This window comes from Engystomops pustulosus, chromosome 2 (genome assembly GCF_040894005.1).
Source record: "Engystomops pustulosus chromosome 2, aEngPut4.maternal, whole genome shotgun sequence".
NCBI lineage: Eukaryota > Metazoa > Chordata > Amphibia > Anura > Leptodactylidae > Engystomops > Engystomops pustulosus.
The window spans coordinates 65,373,144-65,388,093 of NC_092412.1; the positions used below are offsets into that span (position 1 = coordinate 65,373,144).

The following is a 14,950-nucleotide window of genomic DNA, read 5'->3' on the forward strand; positions in this document are numbered from 1 at the left end:
GCAAAGATAGAGGGGAGTAAAGGATTGGCCCTAAAAAGGGCTATCCTTACATACATTAGATGCACCTAATAGGTAGTGGTTGGTTTCCATTAAAGGTAATCTACCAAATTATTGCTTTTTAACCCCATGCAGATTACCTTCACTTTTCTGAGCTGGTAGAGTATCTATAAGCTTTTAAGTAAATGTAATAATTGTGTTCTAAACTGGATCACAATAAAGGAGGTCCAGTGGCACCTTCTGCTGAGATAAGTGCTCCACAACAAGGGTGATATGCGTTAAATGAACGTACTTAGAATTCCTCCTTTGCACAAGTTTAGCCTCTTATTGTGCAAAATGAAACTAATTAAAATAATATATTTCATACCATAGTTTTTACTGTCTAAGCTATCTGCTTAATCATGGAACCATGTCATGTAATGCATCTGTGCTGCAAAATCCTTGCTGGTTGCCAAGGAGGGGGCAGTCATAGACAGATACACAGTCCATGCCAGGTTGTCTTCACATAGGCTCTTTTCAGCTACGACATGATAACATCAAAAATAACCTGTTCCAGAGAAGGTTCTCATCACTAGCAGCCTTGGCTAGTCAGGCATTTCCCCAGCCGCGTTCACTTAAGAGTTACATGGTTTAATATGTATAAATTAGATATGCCAGAATCTGTTTTACCAGCGAAGGTCCTTAAATGAGTCAAGATCTCTGCAGGAATATACAATATGTAACATTTATCACTAGTATAGAAACAACAAGGAACAGGGAAATATGATAACCTATTTCTAAGGTTCTTCAAAGAACACTTATCTTTCTCAACTTCTGACCCCCGATTTTCACAATTCTATGTAAGCATTTCTTGTCTAGGGACCTGCATCTTTTATTAAAAACTGTTTTTCGTTGACCAAATCGCCATTGACGAGTCTGAACCCATATGATTATATTTTCCAATAATGGTGTGTGATATATACTGCAACACAATCTAAGTAAGGTATTTTGCCTCCATGACCGGAGATAAAATGCATCCATAAAACCACACATGAAAATTAAAAGTCTAAGAATGTTGAAAACATTCAGTTTATACCCTAGTAGGAAATATTATTCTGTGGTTTGAAAAGTTGTATTTTGTGGCAGAACCACAAAACATGTAACAATAGTGAGGTGCCAGGTGAAAAAAAATAAGAGTTATGACCTATAAACCCTTCCTACGATGCTTCATCTAGCATTGGTTCATGGTTGACATCAACTTTTTCCTGGTGGCTAAACCAAATGATTTTCTTTCTACTTACTAAATATTTCCATTTTTAAGACCCCATATGTGATCATATGTTAGTTAAACAGTGACTTTTAGATGTTTTTTACTCAAGAGGTAACATGTTTCTCTGTGCTTTACTTTCAGTCTATACGTGAAGTGACTGGATACGTGTTGATAGCCTTGAATATTTTTACCTATTTGCCATTAGACAACCTGCGTGTCATTCGAGGACACAGTCTTTATGAAGACAAGTACTCACTTTACATGATACTAAATAATCAAGTTAATGGCACCCGTGGTATTCAGAAGCTCAGCTTCCACCATCTTACAGGTAAGACAAAAGACCTGTGCATTTCTAGGAAGAGTATGGGGTGCACATATAGTAGACATGTAATAATGGATTCAAAAGCTGACATACATTACAATAAATAGACAAATAGTTGTACACAGTGTATTGCACACAGTTAAAAAAGGGTACATGTATGATGATAAAGATCACAAACATTGTGTCACTTGTCATCCATGCACAAATTAGTGACAATGGTCAGCTTTATCGACAAACAGCACCTTCTTATTCTTATGGCTTTGTCTGATATTGAAACTTAACTTCATTTATTTGCATTGGAATGTGTTGAAATACCTGAAACACGCCATGGTCAAGGGAGAAAGACTTTTCCCAGACAATCCCTTTAATCTCTGTTATACATCTTTCTTAGTACATTTCAACAACTATTCCCTCAAAAAATAGTCCATCGCTTTACTTCTAAACCCAACCCAATGACAAAAGTAATAATTTGGATTTTTTTTTCCATGATTTAGTATTCAGACAAAGTAACCCTTAAACTATGCAATGCAGTAAATCTCTACTGATCTCCATCTATAGTTGTAGCCTCTTCTCTTAGACTGTAGATGCTTTGACAGCCTCTCCAAGCATCGATCACTGCCTGTCAATTAGAGCTTGGGAAAATTAAAAGAATTAATTTAACTATTGTGATTTTTTGGGGGGGAGAATAAACAATTGTTCTAAAAATAATCTACGTTCCCGAAACAGAGACTCTTTGAGGAGACAAGCTGACTTGCCCAGTGGGGAGAGACTCCCACAATAACCTCTGTCATTGAAAACCAAGTTCTCCAGCTAACTTTCCATGTGACCAGTCCTATTAGTCAGTGGAGCTGTACACCCCCTATTGTTGACCCTTCTACATACTGCTTACTCCTTCCCAGCCAAGAAACTCCCTTCTGGACTTCAGACCTTTCTTTTAGTATTCATTGCTTTACTACTAGTGGAGTTTTGCCAACACTATTATGTTTTCTCCTCTATCAGACAAACAGATAACATAAGAACTTGTCTCTAACGTTGGATAAGCGCACTGGTTATACAGGTTTAAAACTTCAGCAAACAAAACCTGTTCACAAAAGAGCATACATTTTTCCCATATGAACAGAACACATTAAAATGTCAACACTTCTGTGTAGAGGATTCTGGATACAGACAGTCTTAAAGTACACCTGTCATTTGCACGCCGTGCAGTCCACCATTTTGTACTCTGTCTTTCAAAATGGCCAATTTTACGTTATTTTTAGTTTAACCTTTATTTCCTATTGTTGTCAGAGATCCTAGCTGGAGGTGTTTATATAACTAAGAATGAGCAGTTGTGTTACACTGATACCATTGACTGGAAAGACATCATACGAGATCCAAAGGCGCAAGTTGAGATCAGTGAAAATGCAGCAAATTGTAAGTTCGATATTTGTTACTTTAAGTCTTACATGAAGATGAATGTACAGATTTTTATGAAAATTTTAAGTAGAATCTTTTCAGTGGGTTGGGTAGTGGACGTGGTCAGACTGTTTTTATGAGTTTTAACCAATGCTGTTGCAATCTAAATTTTTCAACTGACAACTCAGACAACAGAATATGAAAATCTACCAAATCTACCATCAAAATAAAGCATGATAACCCAGGGACTCTTACTCATAGATCCAGGCATCGTGACTGTGTTAATCTTATTAGATTTGTTATTCATTAGCCTCTTTCTCTATAGTATCAACTTTTAAAATTATGCTAAAGAGCCTGAGGGGCTACCCCAGCCCCTCTGTGATCTGGCTTTACAGGCTGTTACACTGTCTCATGCCCCCCTTTTCCCAGCTTCCCCAGAACTTGTGCAGTGAGCAGGAAGTGCTCTTTTTATGGTCCTGAGACAGGCATATGCAGATCCGTAACTGATTAGAGTACCATTACCTTCAAAGTATTGGTAAATTTTCTTTTATTGCAGAATTAAATAGAGCAGATTATAATAGTAAACTTTGTGATATACTTATTTGAGTAAATCAGCTTCTTTATTTCTGCTCTTTCTCCTGTAGTGAGCAGTGTATCTGAAAGCCTTATGACCTCATACATAAGACTAATGACTCTTTCCCTACATAGAGGGGATATTTATCATTCCCCGGGTGCTCATGATAGCCCCACCGCTTCATTCTCGTAGCGCGATATAACAAGAGGTTACGGCCCTGCCTGGCATAGAAATAAATGCAGTCGGCAATTTATCACATGTGAAAAGTCAGTTCTGTAAGGAGATTAGACTACCCTGTGACTGTAAAGATTCATTAGGAATATTATCAGGTTCCTTCATCTCTCAGTCATCAGTGGATACAGGACAGAAAGCTGATTGATACAAATTGCTTAAAGAAAGGCAGAAAGGCAAAATAAGGACACAGGAACATATTTCTTTAATAAAGTCTACCATTATCATCTGCACTATTAACAAAGTTGTGTCAAAAGTTTAGCTACTCTATTAATAATATTTCAAACTAAAAAGATACATATTTGTGCATTTAAAAAATATTTAATGTATATTTTTTAAATAAAGTAGATAAGCTGGTTACATTACACACTTTCAGAAATACAGATTTGAGTGGATAAGGGTTTTGAAAGTGCCAATTTGGCATCATTTCTCTAGAAAACAATGAATCATGGAGGGCAATGCATTCTTCTGAGTATATTTGCAGTTAATAGCCGTTGGAATATAAATGGAGAGAGCAGGAGTTTACACACAACACTGATCCTGTTACTATGTGTCCCAGAAGTGTCTGCATCCAGTACTCTTTAGAACTTGGCAGGCTCACTTGGACCAGGTCCAAATGACTTATCGATAAGATTAAAACTGGCCGGGTACAGATTTAGAAAAACGTGCAAATTTTCATACACAGGGCAGGGTGTCAAGGGAAATAACCTCCGCCCTTTGTTACTGATTTATACAAAAGGTGTATTTGGTTTCCATGTTAGGGACTTGGGCAAATGTGAAACTCTATGCTCTCTCTCTTATCTACACACCTCTGTTTACTTTCTTTATAACAGAACCCAACGTTGGCGCTACATTGCACAAGTGAATAACAAATCACTGAAATCATATTTCTCTGGCGTATATTATCAGCAATGATCAGAGTTGGCTCCAGGTTTCAGTAGGCCCCTGGACAACAGAGCTTCTGTGGGCCCCTTTGCAGTGAACTCACATGGTGACATTAAAAATTCAGAAACTGTTCCCTAAAATATTCCATAGTTTATCATAACAGCCACTTGGTTATTTTATATACAGCCCCCTCATGGTTAATTAATATAAAGCCCCTCTCACCCCCTATGGATTCATTAGATACAGCCCCCTTCACCTTCATGGATTCCTTATGTACAGACTTGTGTGGGCCTCCCAGGAGCCCTGGGTCCTGGCACTTGCCCAGGTATGCCCAGTGCTGGCGCCGGGCCGGCCCACGATCAAAACCCCTATGTTTCCTCTTCTGAAAATACAGGCTTTGTTCTCTAGGGTGCAATTGACAAGGTAGCCCCACATGTAATAGAAGATATCTCCATTCATATGAATGTTCATTCACTAGCCATCATTTTGAAGAATAGTGTTTGAATAGAAAACACTGGTTTCAAAAGGCAAAGAGCCGCATAATTTCTAGGCCTTTACTGACCACTTTGAGGGTGTAAGCCCACTTAATTAGGGTTTGTTACATAATGGAATCTATAGACAGATTGCTTTTGGAATTCTGTTCCAAAATCCAAGTAAAGGAGTATGTCTTTGTGATCCTCGCTAAAAAAAAGCAATGAGTTAACATACATGGATTAGCCTTACTGAATAAGACCAATCCATGTGTGGACCTCCAACATGTTAGAACTTGCAAATCCACGTCAGATATAGCATGTGAAACGTATCCTAAATTTACAGGCTAGTTAGTACATCTGTGGTTATCACGAAGCACGGATCGTGGCAGTGCAATAGCTGAAGCCATATCTTTTTATGTAGAAAATAGCCCTGATTTTTTGGCTTTACCTCATCTCTGAGATCAGAGATTTTTTATTTATAGAAGTAAGATTGGAAGTACAAGTCATAGTTGTAGCTACCAATAACTCGTTAAGGGTCATGATATATATTTTTTACTAATTAAAACCATATTGTATATAATTTTTGGGTAATCTCTAATTCTCATTTTTATATTCTATTTTCTGTAAGGCAATGACACTCAATGAAAGTTTAGCATCAGTATTTTGTTTCCTTTGTTTTTCTCCTATTACATTGATGTTATTCAATGCTAATCCCTACTTTAAGAAAGTTATATGCAATGTGTTCATTAGCAGAATATGTACAGTACATGAAAAATATACTGACTGACCTCCCCACTATGACCTGGAGCACTGATCCACTCTAAGTATATAGGTAACAGGAAAGAGCTGACACTCAGAGACCATGAGCAATGACAGGTGTCAGCACTGTACCCATTGTCACAACCGAAACACAGCCATTTACTATTTCCTCAAACCCAATATGATAGACAGCCCTTGTCTAACTGTCCTGTAATGTTCTGCAAACTTAATTATCTTGCGTTAACAACATAAGTAGTAGTCTCAGACTGATTTGCTTTTATCAGCTGTGTGTGCTCTATGCGGATAGACTGCACCAGTCGCACCTATGTTTAACATCTGCTCAATTTCTGCTTTTTTGCAATATTTTTGCACAGGAAATTCTCAGATACCTCAAACATAAAATTGAGTAAAAACGTTAAATTTGTAAATCTCCCCCCTGTAGTAGCTATGGACCCACATACACCCCCTCCTATGTGGTGTAGTTTTGTGATTAAATTTGCGTTCTTTTGAAAATTCTCAGTTGATAAATGTGGTGATGTACACTCTGTGGTGTATGTTTTCAGCCATTGCGTGACTTAAGAGTTGCGTTTTTTTCTCCCCAAAAAATGTTTGCACAAAAATTTGCGACAAAATTTTACGCCAAGAAGCTACATAGGACTAATGATAAATCTCCCCCATTTTGTCTATTAAACCACTATTCTATGATGACATACTGGTGGTTTAGTGCCCTAAATCGTCTTTACATGTTCCCTTCAAAGGAGTAATCTCATCAAGACAACCACTGTCCATACGCCAGTTTGCCCTTTGGCAATGTATGGACATCATTTCTTCTTCAGGATCCATAACACATACCTCTCTGTATAAGTGTTTCCTGTACCAGCCATCCTTGTATTACATGAACACCTATACATCTGCATTTCAAAAATCCACTTACCATTATATTGCCCTTTGTTAACAAGGCCGTATGGGGCATGTACATCCCTCCTTAATTTGACAGCTTAATTTTATACCTTCCTTTTGGAATAGTGAAATAATATTCCATACACATTTTTCCCCCATTGTGATTTGTATTTCGCTTACTAGTGCAGTAACTTAGCTTTCCTGGAATGCCCCAGAGACTTTCACAATATGAAGTGTTTGCAGTGGATTAGTACATTGTTAACTATAGAGCCTACATAATGCTTTATATTGAAGGCAGTGTAGAAGGTAATTCTGTAATTCATCCCATCCTATCTATGATTATTGTGGTGGTATGGTGGCCCCTTTATTTTTTCTAGCGCTTGTAATAAGATGTCACTGGTGGTTTATGTGCATTTTGTGTCTCTCTCCATATACGTCTGTGGTGACGATCACACGCTCCTTTCAGGTGCCATACAGTTCAGGTCTACAAACCCTTTTAACAAATATTAGCTCATGCCATCTAGGTGCCAAGATAAACCCTGCTTTGGCAAAACTACTGCCATCCTTATCCTGTTTCCAGAGGCCAGCTGTATTTTCTGCCCTAATATAAACACTTAACAAGATGCGCAAAAGCCTTTTTTATTATTAAAACACAGCAATAACCTTAAAATATTACTGTCACCAGCCGGTTGATACTGCCGGTACATAATTTCAGGTGTATAATCAAAGAATTTAAGGCACATCCACCAGAAAAGTTATATTTGGTGCTGTACAGTACTCCAAGCCAGATGATCATCAAATTACATATCAAAGTACAGCATAGTACTTTATATAAGTTGAATTTACATTACCTGTCTCCCTGGCACCAGCATGTGGTGTATCCTGGGAGGTGGGGAAAGCTGCAGCCTGTGTGTGCCTGTGTCAGTCTTCTCTCCTCAAACTCATGCATCTCCCTCCCTTCTTCCTGTCATGTGCAATGAACAGGGAGGGGGATGGTGTGGAGGAGAGGAAGAATGCATGAGGAGACATAGGCACATACAGGTTGCAGCTGCCCTTACTTCCGAACCTCACCACACTCTGCTGGCAGGGAGCGGGGTAATGTAAAATAAACTATTATAAACTACTGAAATGATTCAGAATGCTGACAAAGTATTTTTAGGCATACTCGTTGACTTGTAGTCTCTGTAGTCCTGTTGGTCAAAGCTTCATGGTTTACGGCCTGTGGATAAGAACCAGTCCATAGTCATGTGATGGTACACACGGCCTTGTAATCAGAGCTGTGTAATATAATACCTTGCACCTATGTCAAATCACAGGACCAGGGACCAGTTTTTAAGCTTCCTGTAAAAATGTAAGCTTCCTGTTGAATGTCAGCAACCAAAGATCTAGAAAACTGAGAGAAATTGATAAAGAAAGTATATTGGTAAATTATATAACTTTTCAATACACAAACTTTATCAATTATTTGCTGAAAGTTGACAACCCCTTTAAATCTTGCTATTGTTTTCTGGCTTTATACTGTGTATACTGTATATACTGTTATACAGTTAATGTAAGTAAAGAATAGAGATAATTAATTATGTTATATTCTTAGAACAGTTCACATATGTTATATGTTTAGGTAAATATTCATCCCTTTATGGATCAAAGCTGAACCTTTGTTGTTTGCTGCAGGTAAACCCTGTCACCCCTCTTGCAATGGGAAGTGTTGGGGACCAGGTGAAGATGATTGTCAGAAATGTGAGTGTTTTCATTGCTATAAGTGTCATCTGATGACTGCAGTAATGTTTAATATTTGCAACCAAATTAATATAATATTTATAGAAAGTCAATAGGGGTTCTTTATCATAAGGCAAGCTCCTTTGGATAGTTCTATGTCTGTTTTTGGAGCTCCGCTGCTCGTCAGATTCATTAAAGTGGCTTTGGTCATTTTATAAATGTTCTTATGCTCTACTTGCTGTCTAGGATTTTTTTTTTCACAAAGGTGCACATCCGCCTGCAGGGGACTTGAGTGACTATGTAACTTTTATGCAACTTTTTTTAAAAGTCGCAAGTCAAGAATCTGGCTTTGCAAGTCATTGCACTAGCAGTAGTTCTATGTTTAAGCCAGATTAGTCAAGTGGTGGAAATAGTTCTATGCGGCTTTTTAGCGCTGAAAAGTCGTAAAAAGAATTCAATGCGGCTTGACAAAATAAATATATATATATATGTGTATGTAGTGTGCAATTGTGATAACTTCATATTATTCAAATACTTGTACATGACAATGTTATGTTCCCTGAAGTCCTTTTGTATCATTGAGGAATTCCCTAGCACATAGTCGTGGAGGCTAGAGAATAAAGTTTTATTCTATTCTATCTTAAGGCTATATTCACGCGACCGTTTGGGGGACGTATATACGGGCCACATATATATGCAGCGCTCACTCCCTTCTCCTCTCCCAGGCGCTGTGGTGTGCCTGCTCTCCTAAGGTATGGCGGGCACATCGTCGTTTGAATGTAGCCTAAGATTGAGTTGTTATTAGATTGCATGCATTTGTTGCTACTGAGCTGAAAGGTTATGTTGCTGCTAGATCTTCCCCAAAGTAGTGCCTACATAATATAATTTCATTAAATCTGATAGTGTGCCATGCATATTATTTTCCCATTTCCAAACATATTGTTAAATACTGGCTAAGGCCTCATTCACATGGTTGTATAATTGCCGGACCAGAACCCTGTGAGTAAGGGGCCAGGAGGAGGAGGTGAGTGAACGCTTGTCACCTCTCCTCCCTCCGTAGGCAGAGGAGCGACATGGTCACAGTGCGGTGAGGCACCATGGGCTCACCACGCCGTCATCGGGAGCCATTAAAATTTATGGGCCCCCATTGCAGCCGTGTGAATAAAGCCTCATTTTGTTACTAAGTATATCTTTCCAAATGAATCTTTTCATGCAGTGACGAAGAACATCTGTGCACAGCAGTGCAATGGACGTTGCTATGGACAGGCCCCAACTGAATGCTGCCATGATGAGTGTGCAGGAGGCTGCACGGGTTCCCTAAACACTCAATGCTTTGTGAGTTTTGCTTAATGAATCGTACTAGAACCATATACATAACCTAAGTACAGCAATTTCCCATATTTATAACTGTCTTTCGCATACAGTCATGCAGGACCTTCAATGATAATGGAACCTGCGTCTCACAATGTTCCCAGCTGATTTACAACTCCCAGACCGGTCAGATGGAACATAGTCCTGATTCCAAATTCCAGTATGGAGGATCATGTGTGAAGAACTGCCCCCGTATGTATACACAGACACAAACATAATATCTAAGTCGTCTACTTAATTTTGTGAGGACAGTTGATGGAAAAGTAAAATAAAAATATTCTTAAAAACACTGGTTTAAATAAAATAAAAATTGCCACTGTAATTATTTATTAGATATTCCCACAGACTCCATTATGAAAATTATAGTTATCTACCATTTATTTCATGCATTATGAACCAAACATACCATGAGAATGCTGTAGCTACACTGATGCAGAACCACATCTTGTTTAATCCCTGTGCTGAGTGGTTTTGCTGAAAAAAACATTATAACATTCAGGACCTTGGGAAAGCTGGATTGCTTCAGCCTGCCATTGATAAACACATTACACCAAGCTTTCTGAACAGTCCAGACAGGACTAATCAACCTGCTCTTGATCACTCATACACAGCAGCTGGCAGATGGTGCAGCAATTGATTTCTTCTGGCTCTCAGGGATAACACTGTAATTACATCATTCTCTGGTGCAGTGCATAACTAATGTGATTGGAAAAGCGCTGAGCCAGGCAAAGGAGTGACAGCGCTTCATTATCATAATTTTATAATTGTTTCAGAAAAACCACTCAGCTCAGTGATTAAACAAGATATGTTTCTGCATCAGTGTAGCTACAGAATTCAATTCAATGTGAATGCCCAGATGGGTATATCCCTTTAAGTCCCTGCCCCTCCGGCACAGATTGAGACATCAAAATCTGGTTCCGGCGCTGCGACATATATTTATAGAATTGCGCAATTATTTAGCGACTGTTAAGGTAATTGTTCGCTAATTCGGCAATTGTAGTGAGTGCACAGAGTGGGGCATGTTAGACCCACTCTGCCCCCGGTCACTCCACTCCATGGCATGAAGAGGGAAATAACTGCAATTACTGGTAGTTCATTAGCAATTGTGATTATTTCAGCGCTTTCACACCAGTTTCCTGGAAAAGAAGACCTAATAAATGTCCCAATGAGTGTATGTTTAGGGTTGATGTGCAGCTGAAAACTTAATATCAACTTTACTTTAAAACATGTTAAATAATAGTGGCAAATTTTTTGGATTATAGGCATCCCTTCAATATTCCTATTGTCTTTGTTATAATCGTTATATATTTCTGCTTTTGTTTGTGCTGTTAGATAATTTTGTGATAGACCAGAATTCCTGTGTTCGTGCATGTCCCAGCAACAAAATGGAGGTCACAAAAAATGGAGTCAAGATGTGTGAGCCATGCTCCGGCCTTTGTCCCAAAGGTAATGTTTTGGTTTTTTGGGTATGTAACATTGGGGACACAATGATTATAGAAAATGGTCTTGTGAAATAATGATTGTTCTCGACATGCAATCCAATATCAGAAAGTCTACATTCTTTATCAGTGAATTAAAGGAAACCTGGTATGTTGTTTCACTTCTGGTTTTTAGAATTCTGAATAAGACTGAATCAATAAGGAGAAGTATAAGGCAAATCTATGACAATATAACCCCCTTATTATACTTACGAGTACCCTGTTAAAGTTTGTTGTTCATCACCGAGAACCTAGGGTTAGGTCACCTCCAGGCAGCAGGACTCTTCTTGTGACGTCCCATGTCCTGCTGGTTGTTGGAAGGGGCAGTGTGTAATCATTGCAGTCTGCGTGTCCCATCCATTACAACCACTTCTATATCAGTGGTTGGAGGAGCTTGCACATACATCACAGGAAGTCTTGAGTCCTGCTGCCCAGGAATCACGTGAACCATGGGTCCCAGCAGCAAACAACAAAGTTTAACAGGGTAACTATGATATTGGTTACCCTATTGTACATAACAACTTAAAAGGACCTTAGGTCGGCTGCAGGTTATCCATGTTGATGTGGGGGGGGGGGGGTTCAGAAGAAGTAGGGAGCCATGTGCATATTGATATTGAATCTGAGTTTAGAAGTTATTTGTTTCTTTGTTGATTGTGTAGTTATACATCATTGTAACTATATCTATGACATGTGAATATTACTGTCTTGCTTATGAAATCTATATAAAGATATATATATAGGTTTCCCTATTAGTGTCTTATACTTACCCTGGTAGAGTTTGGAATAAGTGGTAAACACCTTTAAAATGAACCTGTCACCAGGTTTTACCTCACTAAACGACTAGCCCCCTCAGCTAGGGAAGGAAATGTCCTATAAAAATTAACCTATAAAAAATGTCCTCCAAAGTCAGGAAAATATAACTCAACTTATCAGACTTGGGGTTCTGTTAGCTACAGAACTGGACAAAGAGGTAGTAAAAAATGGGCAGTATCTGGATCTTTATCTGCAGCTTGTGTTTTCAACAAGGTCTTTAGCTACCCGTATCTCTGATTCTGTAGCTCACAAAAACATGTGCTTAATATGATCTGCAAGATGAGATTCTTATCTTTAATATGCCAAAAAATCTACTTTTAGGTAATAGAGAACCAAAGAAAGGAGCTTCCAATTAACCCTCCCCCTGCATCCACTAAACTTGACTCATCTCATGTGAAAATGAGGTGGGAAGAGTCATATTTGTGTTTTTTTTCAGAGATTTTTTTTTTATAGGTAAACAGGTGAGGCTTCACATAAGAGGGAATTCTAGAAAGGACATTGCATACCCTACCTGAGGGGGCCTGTAGTTTAGTAGGGTAAAACAAATGACAGGTTCTCAAACAAAATTGTAATTTACTAAGGAATTTGTCCATCTCATTTTCTTTCTTATTTTTCAGCTTGTGAAGGAACCGGCTCAAGATACCAGACTGTAGATTCTAGTAACATTGATAGATTCATCAATTGTACCAAGATTTTGGGCAATCTGGATTTCCTTACCATTGGTCTTGATGGGTAAGGCAAGAGTTATTATTTAGTATACTAATAATTTGTGGAATCTAATGGAAACATACACATTTGTTTGGGAAGACCTGAACTTCGCAGGGAGTCCGAGTCTCTGTTCTCCCCAATCTGAAATGTTCAGATATTTTTGTATCCATTTGGATTTATAGACAAGAAACTAACAATAAATGAAAATAGCACAACATCAATTAGTTCCCATTACTGGTACAAATTCCGTTTATTCATAAAATGCTTAATTTTAACAAAATAACCTGTTTTACATGATGGAATCACTAGTCTGACAATGCATGATTTGAGAATGATTTCCCCATCTTACTGTTGGTCATAGTCTGAGGGTAGATGAAGATGAAAAGGTGCAGTCTAAGTACAAGCAGTCCCCTACTTAAGAACACCCGACTTACAGACGACCTCTAGTTACAAGTGGACCTCTGGATGTTGATAATTTACTGTACTTCAGCCCTAGGCTAGAATGATCAGCTCTAACAGTTATCAATGGTGTCTGCAATTAAGCTTTTTTGTTAATCCTGGTTCTTATGACAATCCAACATTTTTAAAATCCAATTGTCATGGAGACGAAAAAAGTTTTTGGCTGGGGTTACAATTAAAAAAATATACTGTTCCGACTTACATACAAATTCAACTTAAGAACAAACCTACAGAACCTATCTTGTAGGTAACCCGGGGACTGCCTGTACTTATATTGACTGTATGACTATTTGGTATAATTCTAGGGATGAGTATATGAATATCACTGCTCTGGACCCTAACAAGCTGACTGTCTTCCAAACAGTGCAAGAAATAACAGGTAAGAGGAAGGTTCCTGCAATTTTGTATACGTGAATACATTCCAAAATATTCTTGAAATAACCATCACCTTTCACCACAGGTTACCTGAACATCCAGTCATGGCCGAAACATATGAATGACTTCAGTGTTTTTTCCAGCCTCACTACCATTGGTGGTCGGACTCTCATGTGAGTATCTTGTGTCAGATGTAAAGAAGAATACATTAACGCAAACCATTTGGGTTGTTGAATTAAATATGTCAGACTTTCTAGATTATAGATAACTTGCTAAACAAGGTTATTTTGGGTGTAAATTTATCATTGCATTTAGCCCCTAAACTATCTTTTTTATTAGGATTATTATTATGTTTTATTATTATTACTACGGGCCATTAAATTTTTTTCATAGCCATTGCAGTCATCCATCTCATTGTTGAAGTTTGTTCCCATTGATTGGAACTTACAAACAGCAACAAAATACCTTGTTAGTTATCTCTCTAGCTTTCTATTATACTTTCTATTATTTCTATTTAATGTTCTTAGTCGCATAGTTGTTGGACAGACTTAAGCAGTGTAAATTGATATTATTAAAAAATGAGACATTCCGGTATCTCTACATGGCTGTTATTTAAGTTTAGCATGGATATCATTATACTTTATTACTGTAGTTGTAAGTATTGTAGGTACAGGGCATTGGTTTATTGTATAGGTGTTGTGATGTGGTTATTGCTAGCATCCTATGACTATTTGTTTCTATTTTACATTTACTTTGTACTGTATTGTGTTTTTCTTGTCTTGAGATCTGATCTCTCATATATTACAGAAAAGGGGTGTCACTTCTAGTGATGAAGAACAGCAATGTCACATCTCTGGGGTTTCGTTCACTACGAGATATCAGTGCGGGGAAGGTTTATATTGCAGAAAATGAGAACCTTTGCTATTATAACACCATATACTGGAAATACTTATTCACAACTAAACGACAGAACTTTGATATAAAGAATAACAAGTCTCCAGATGATTGTAGTAAGTCTCCTTGTTCTGAACTGAAATGTTATCTGTAACTAAGATATGTATTGAATACAATGTTATTACGGTAATAAAATCATTTCCACCATTGTTATCTCTAAAGTGTAAGAAAATATACAATATTGTTAGAAAAGGTTATGTTGCTTAAAATTAAGAATAAATCTGTATATTACGGTAATTAACAGTTACTATAACAGTGACACAAAGGTTTATCATAGTTCTTCTTTTT

At 37.8% G+C, this 14,950-nt stretch overlaps 1 protein-coding gene across 1 annotated transcript in view; it reads left to right on the forward strand.

Moving 5' to 3' along the window:
• The window catches only part of ERBB3 (erb-b2 receptor tyrosine kinase 3), a 59,827-nt gene that overhangs the window by 29,594 nt on the left and 15,283 nt on the right, over nt 1–14,950 (forward strand). Inside the window, exons 3-12 of the mRNA XM_072135063.1 lie at nt 1,388–1,574; nt 2,856–2,981; nt 8,460–8,525; nt 9,721–9,839; nt 9,929–10,067; nt 11,208–11,321; nt 12,784–12,898; nt 13,639–13,712; nt 13,794–13,881; nt 14,516–14,718. Coding sequence (XP_071991164.1) covers nt 1,388–1,574; nt 2,856–2,981; nt 8,460–8,525; nt 9,721–9,839; nt 9,929–10,067; nt 11,208–11,321; nt 12,784–12,898; nt 13,639–13,712; nt 13,794–13,881; nt 14,516–14,718 — 1,231 coding nt within the window. The remainder of the gene's footprint in view (nt 1–1,387; nt 1,575–2,855; nt 2,982–8,459; nt 8,526–9,720; nt 9,840–9,928; nt 10,068–11,207; nt 11,322–12,783; nt 12,899–13,638; nt 13,713–13,793; nt 13,882–14,515; nt 14,719–14,950) is intronic.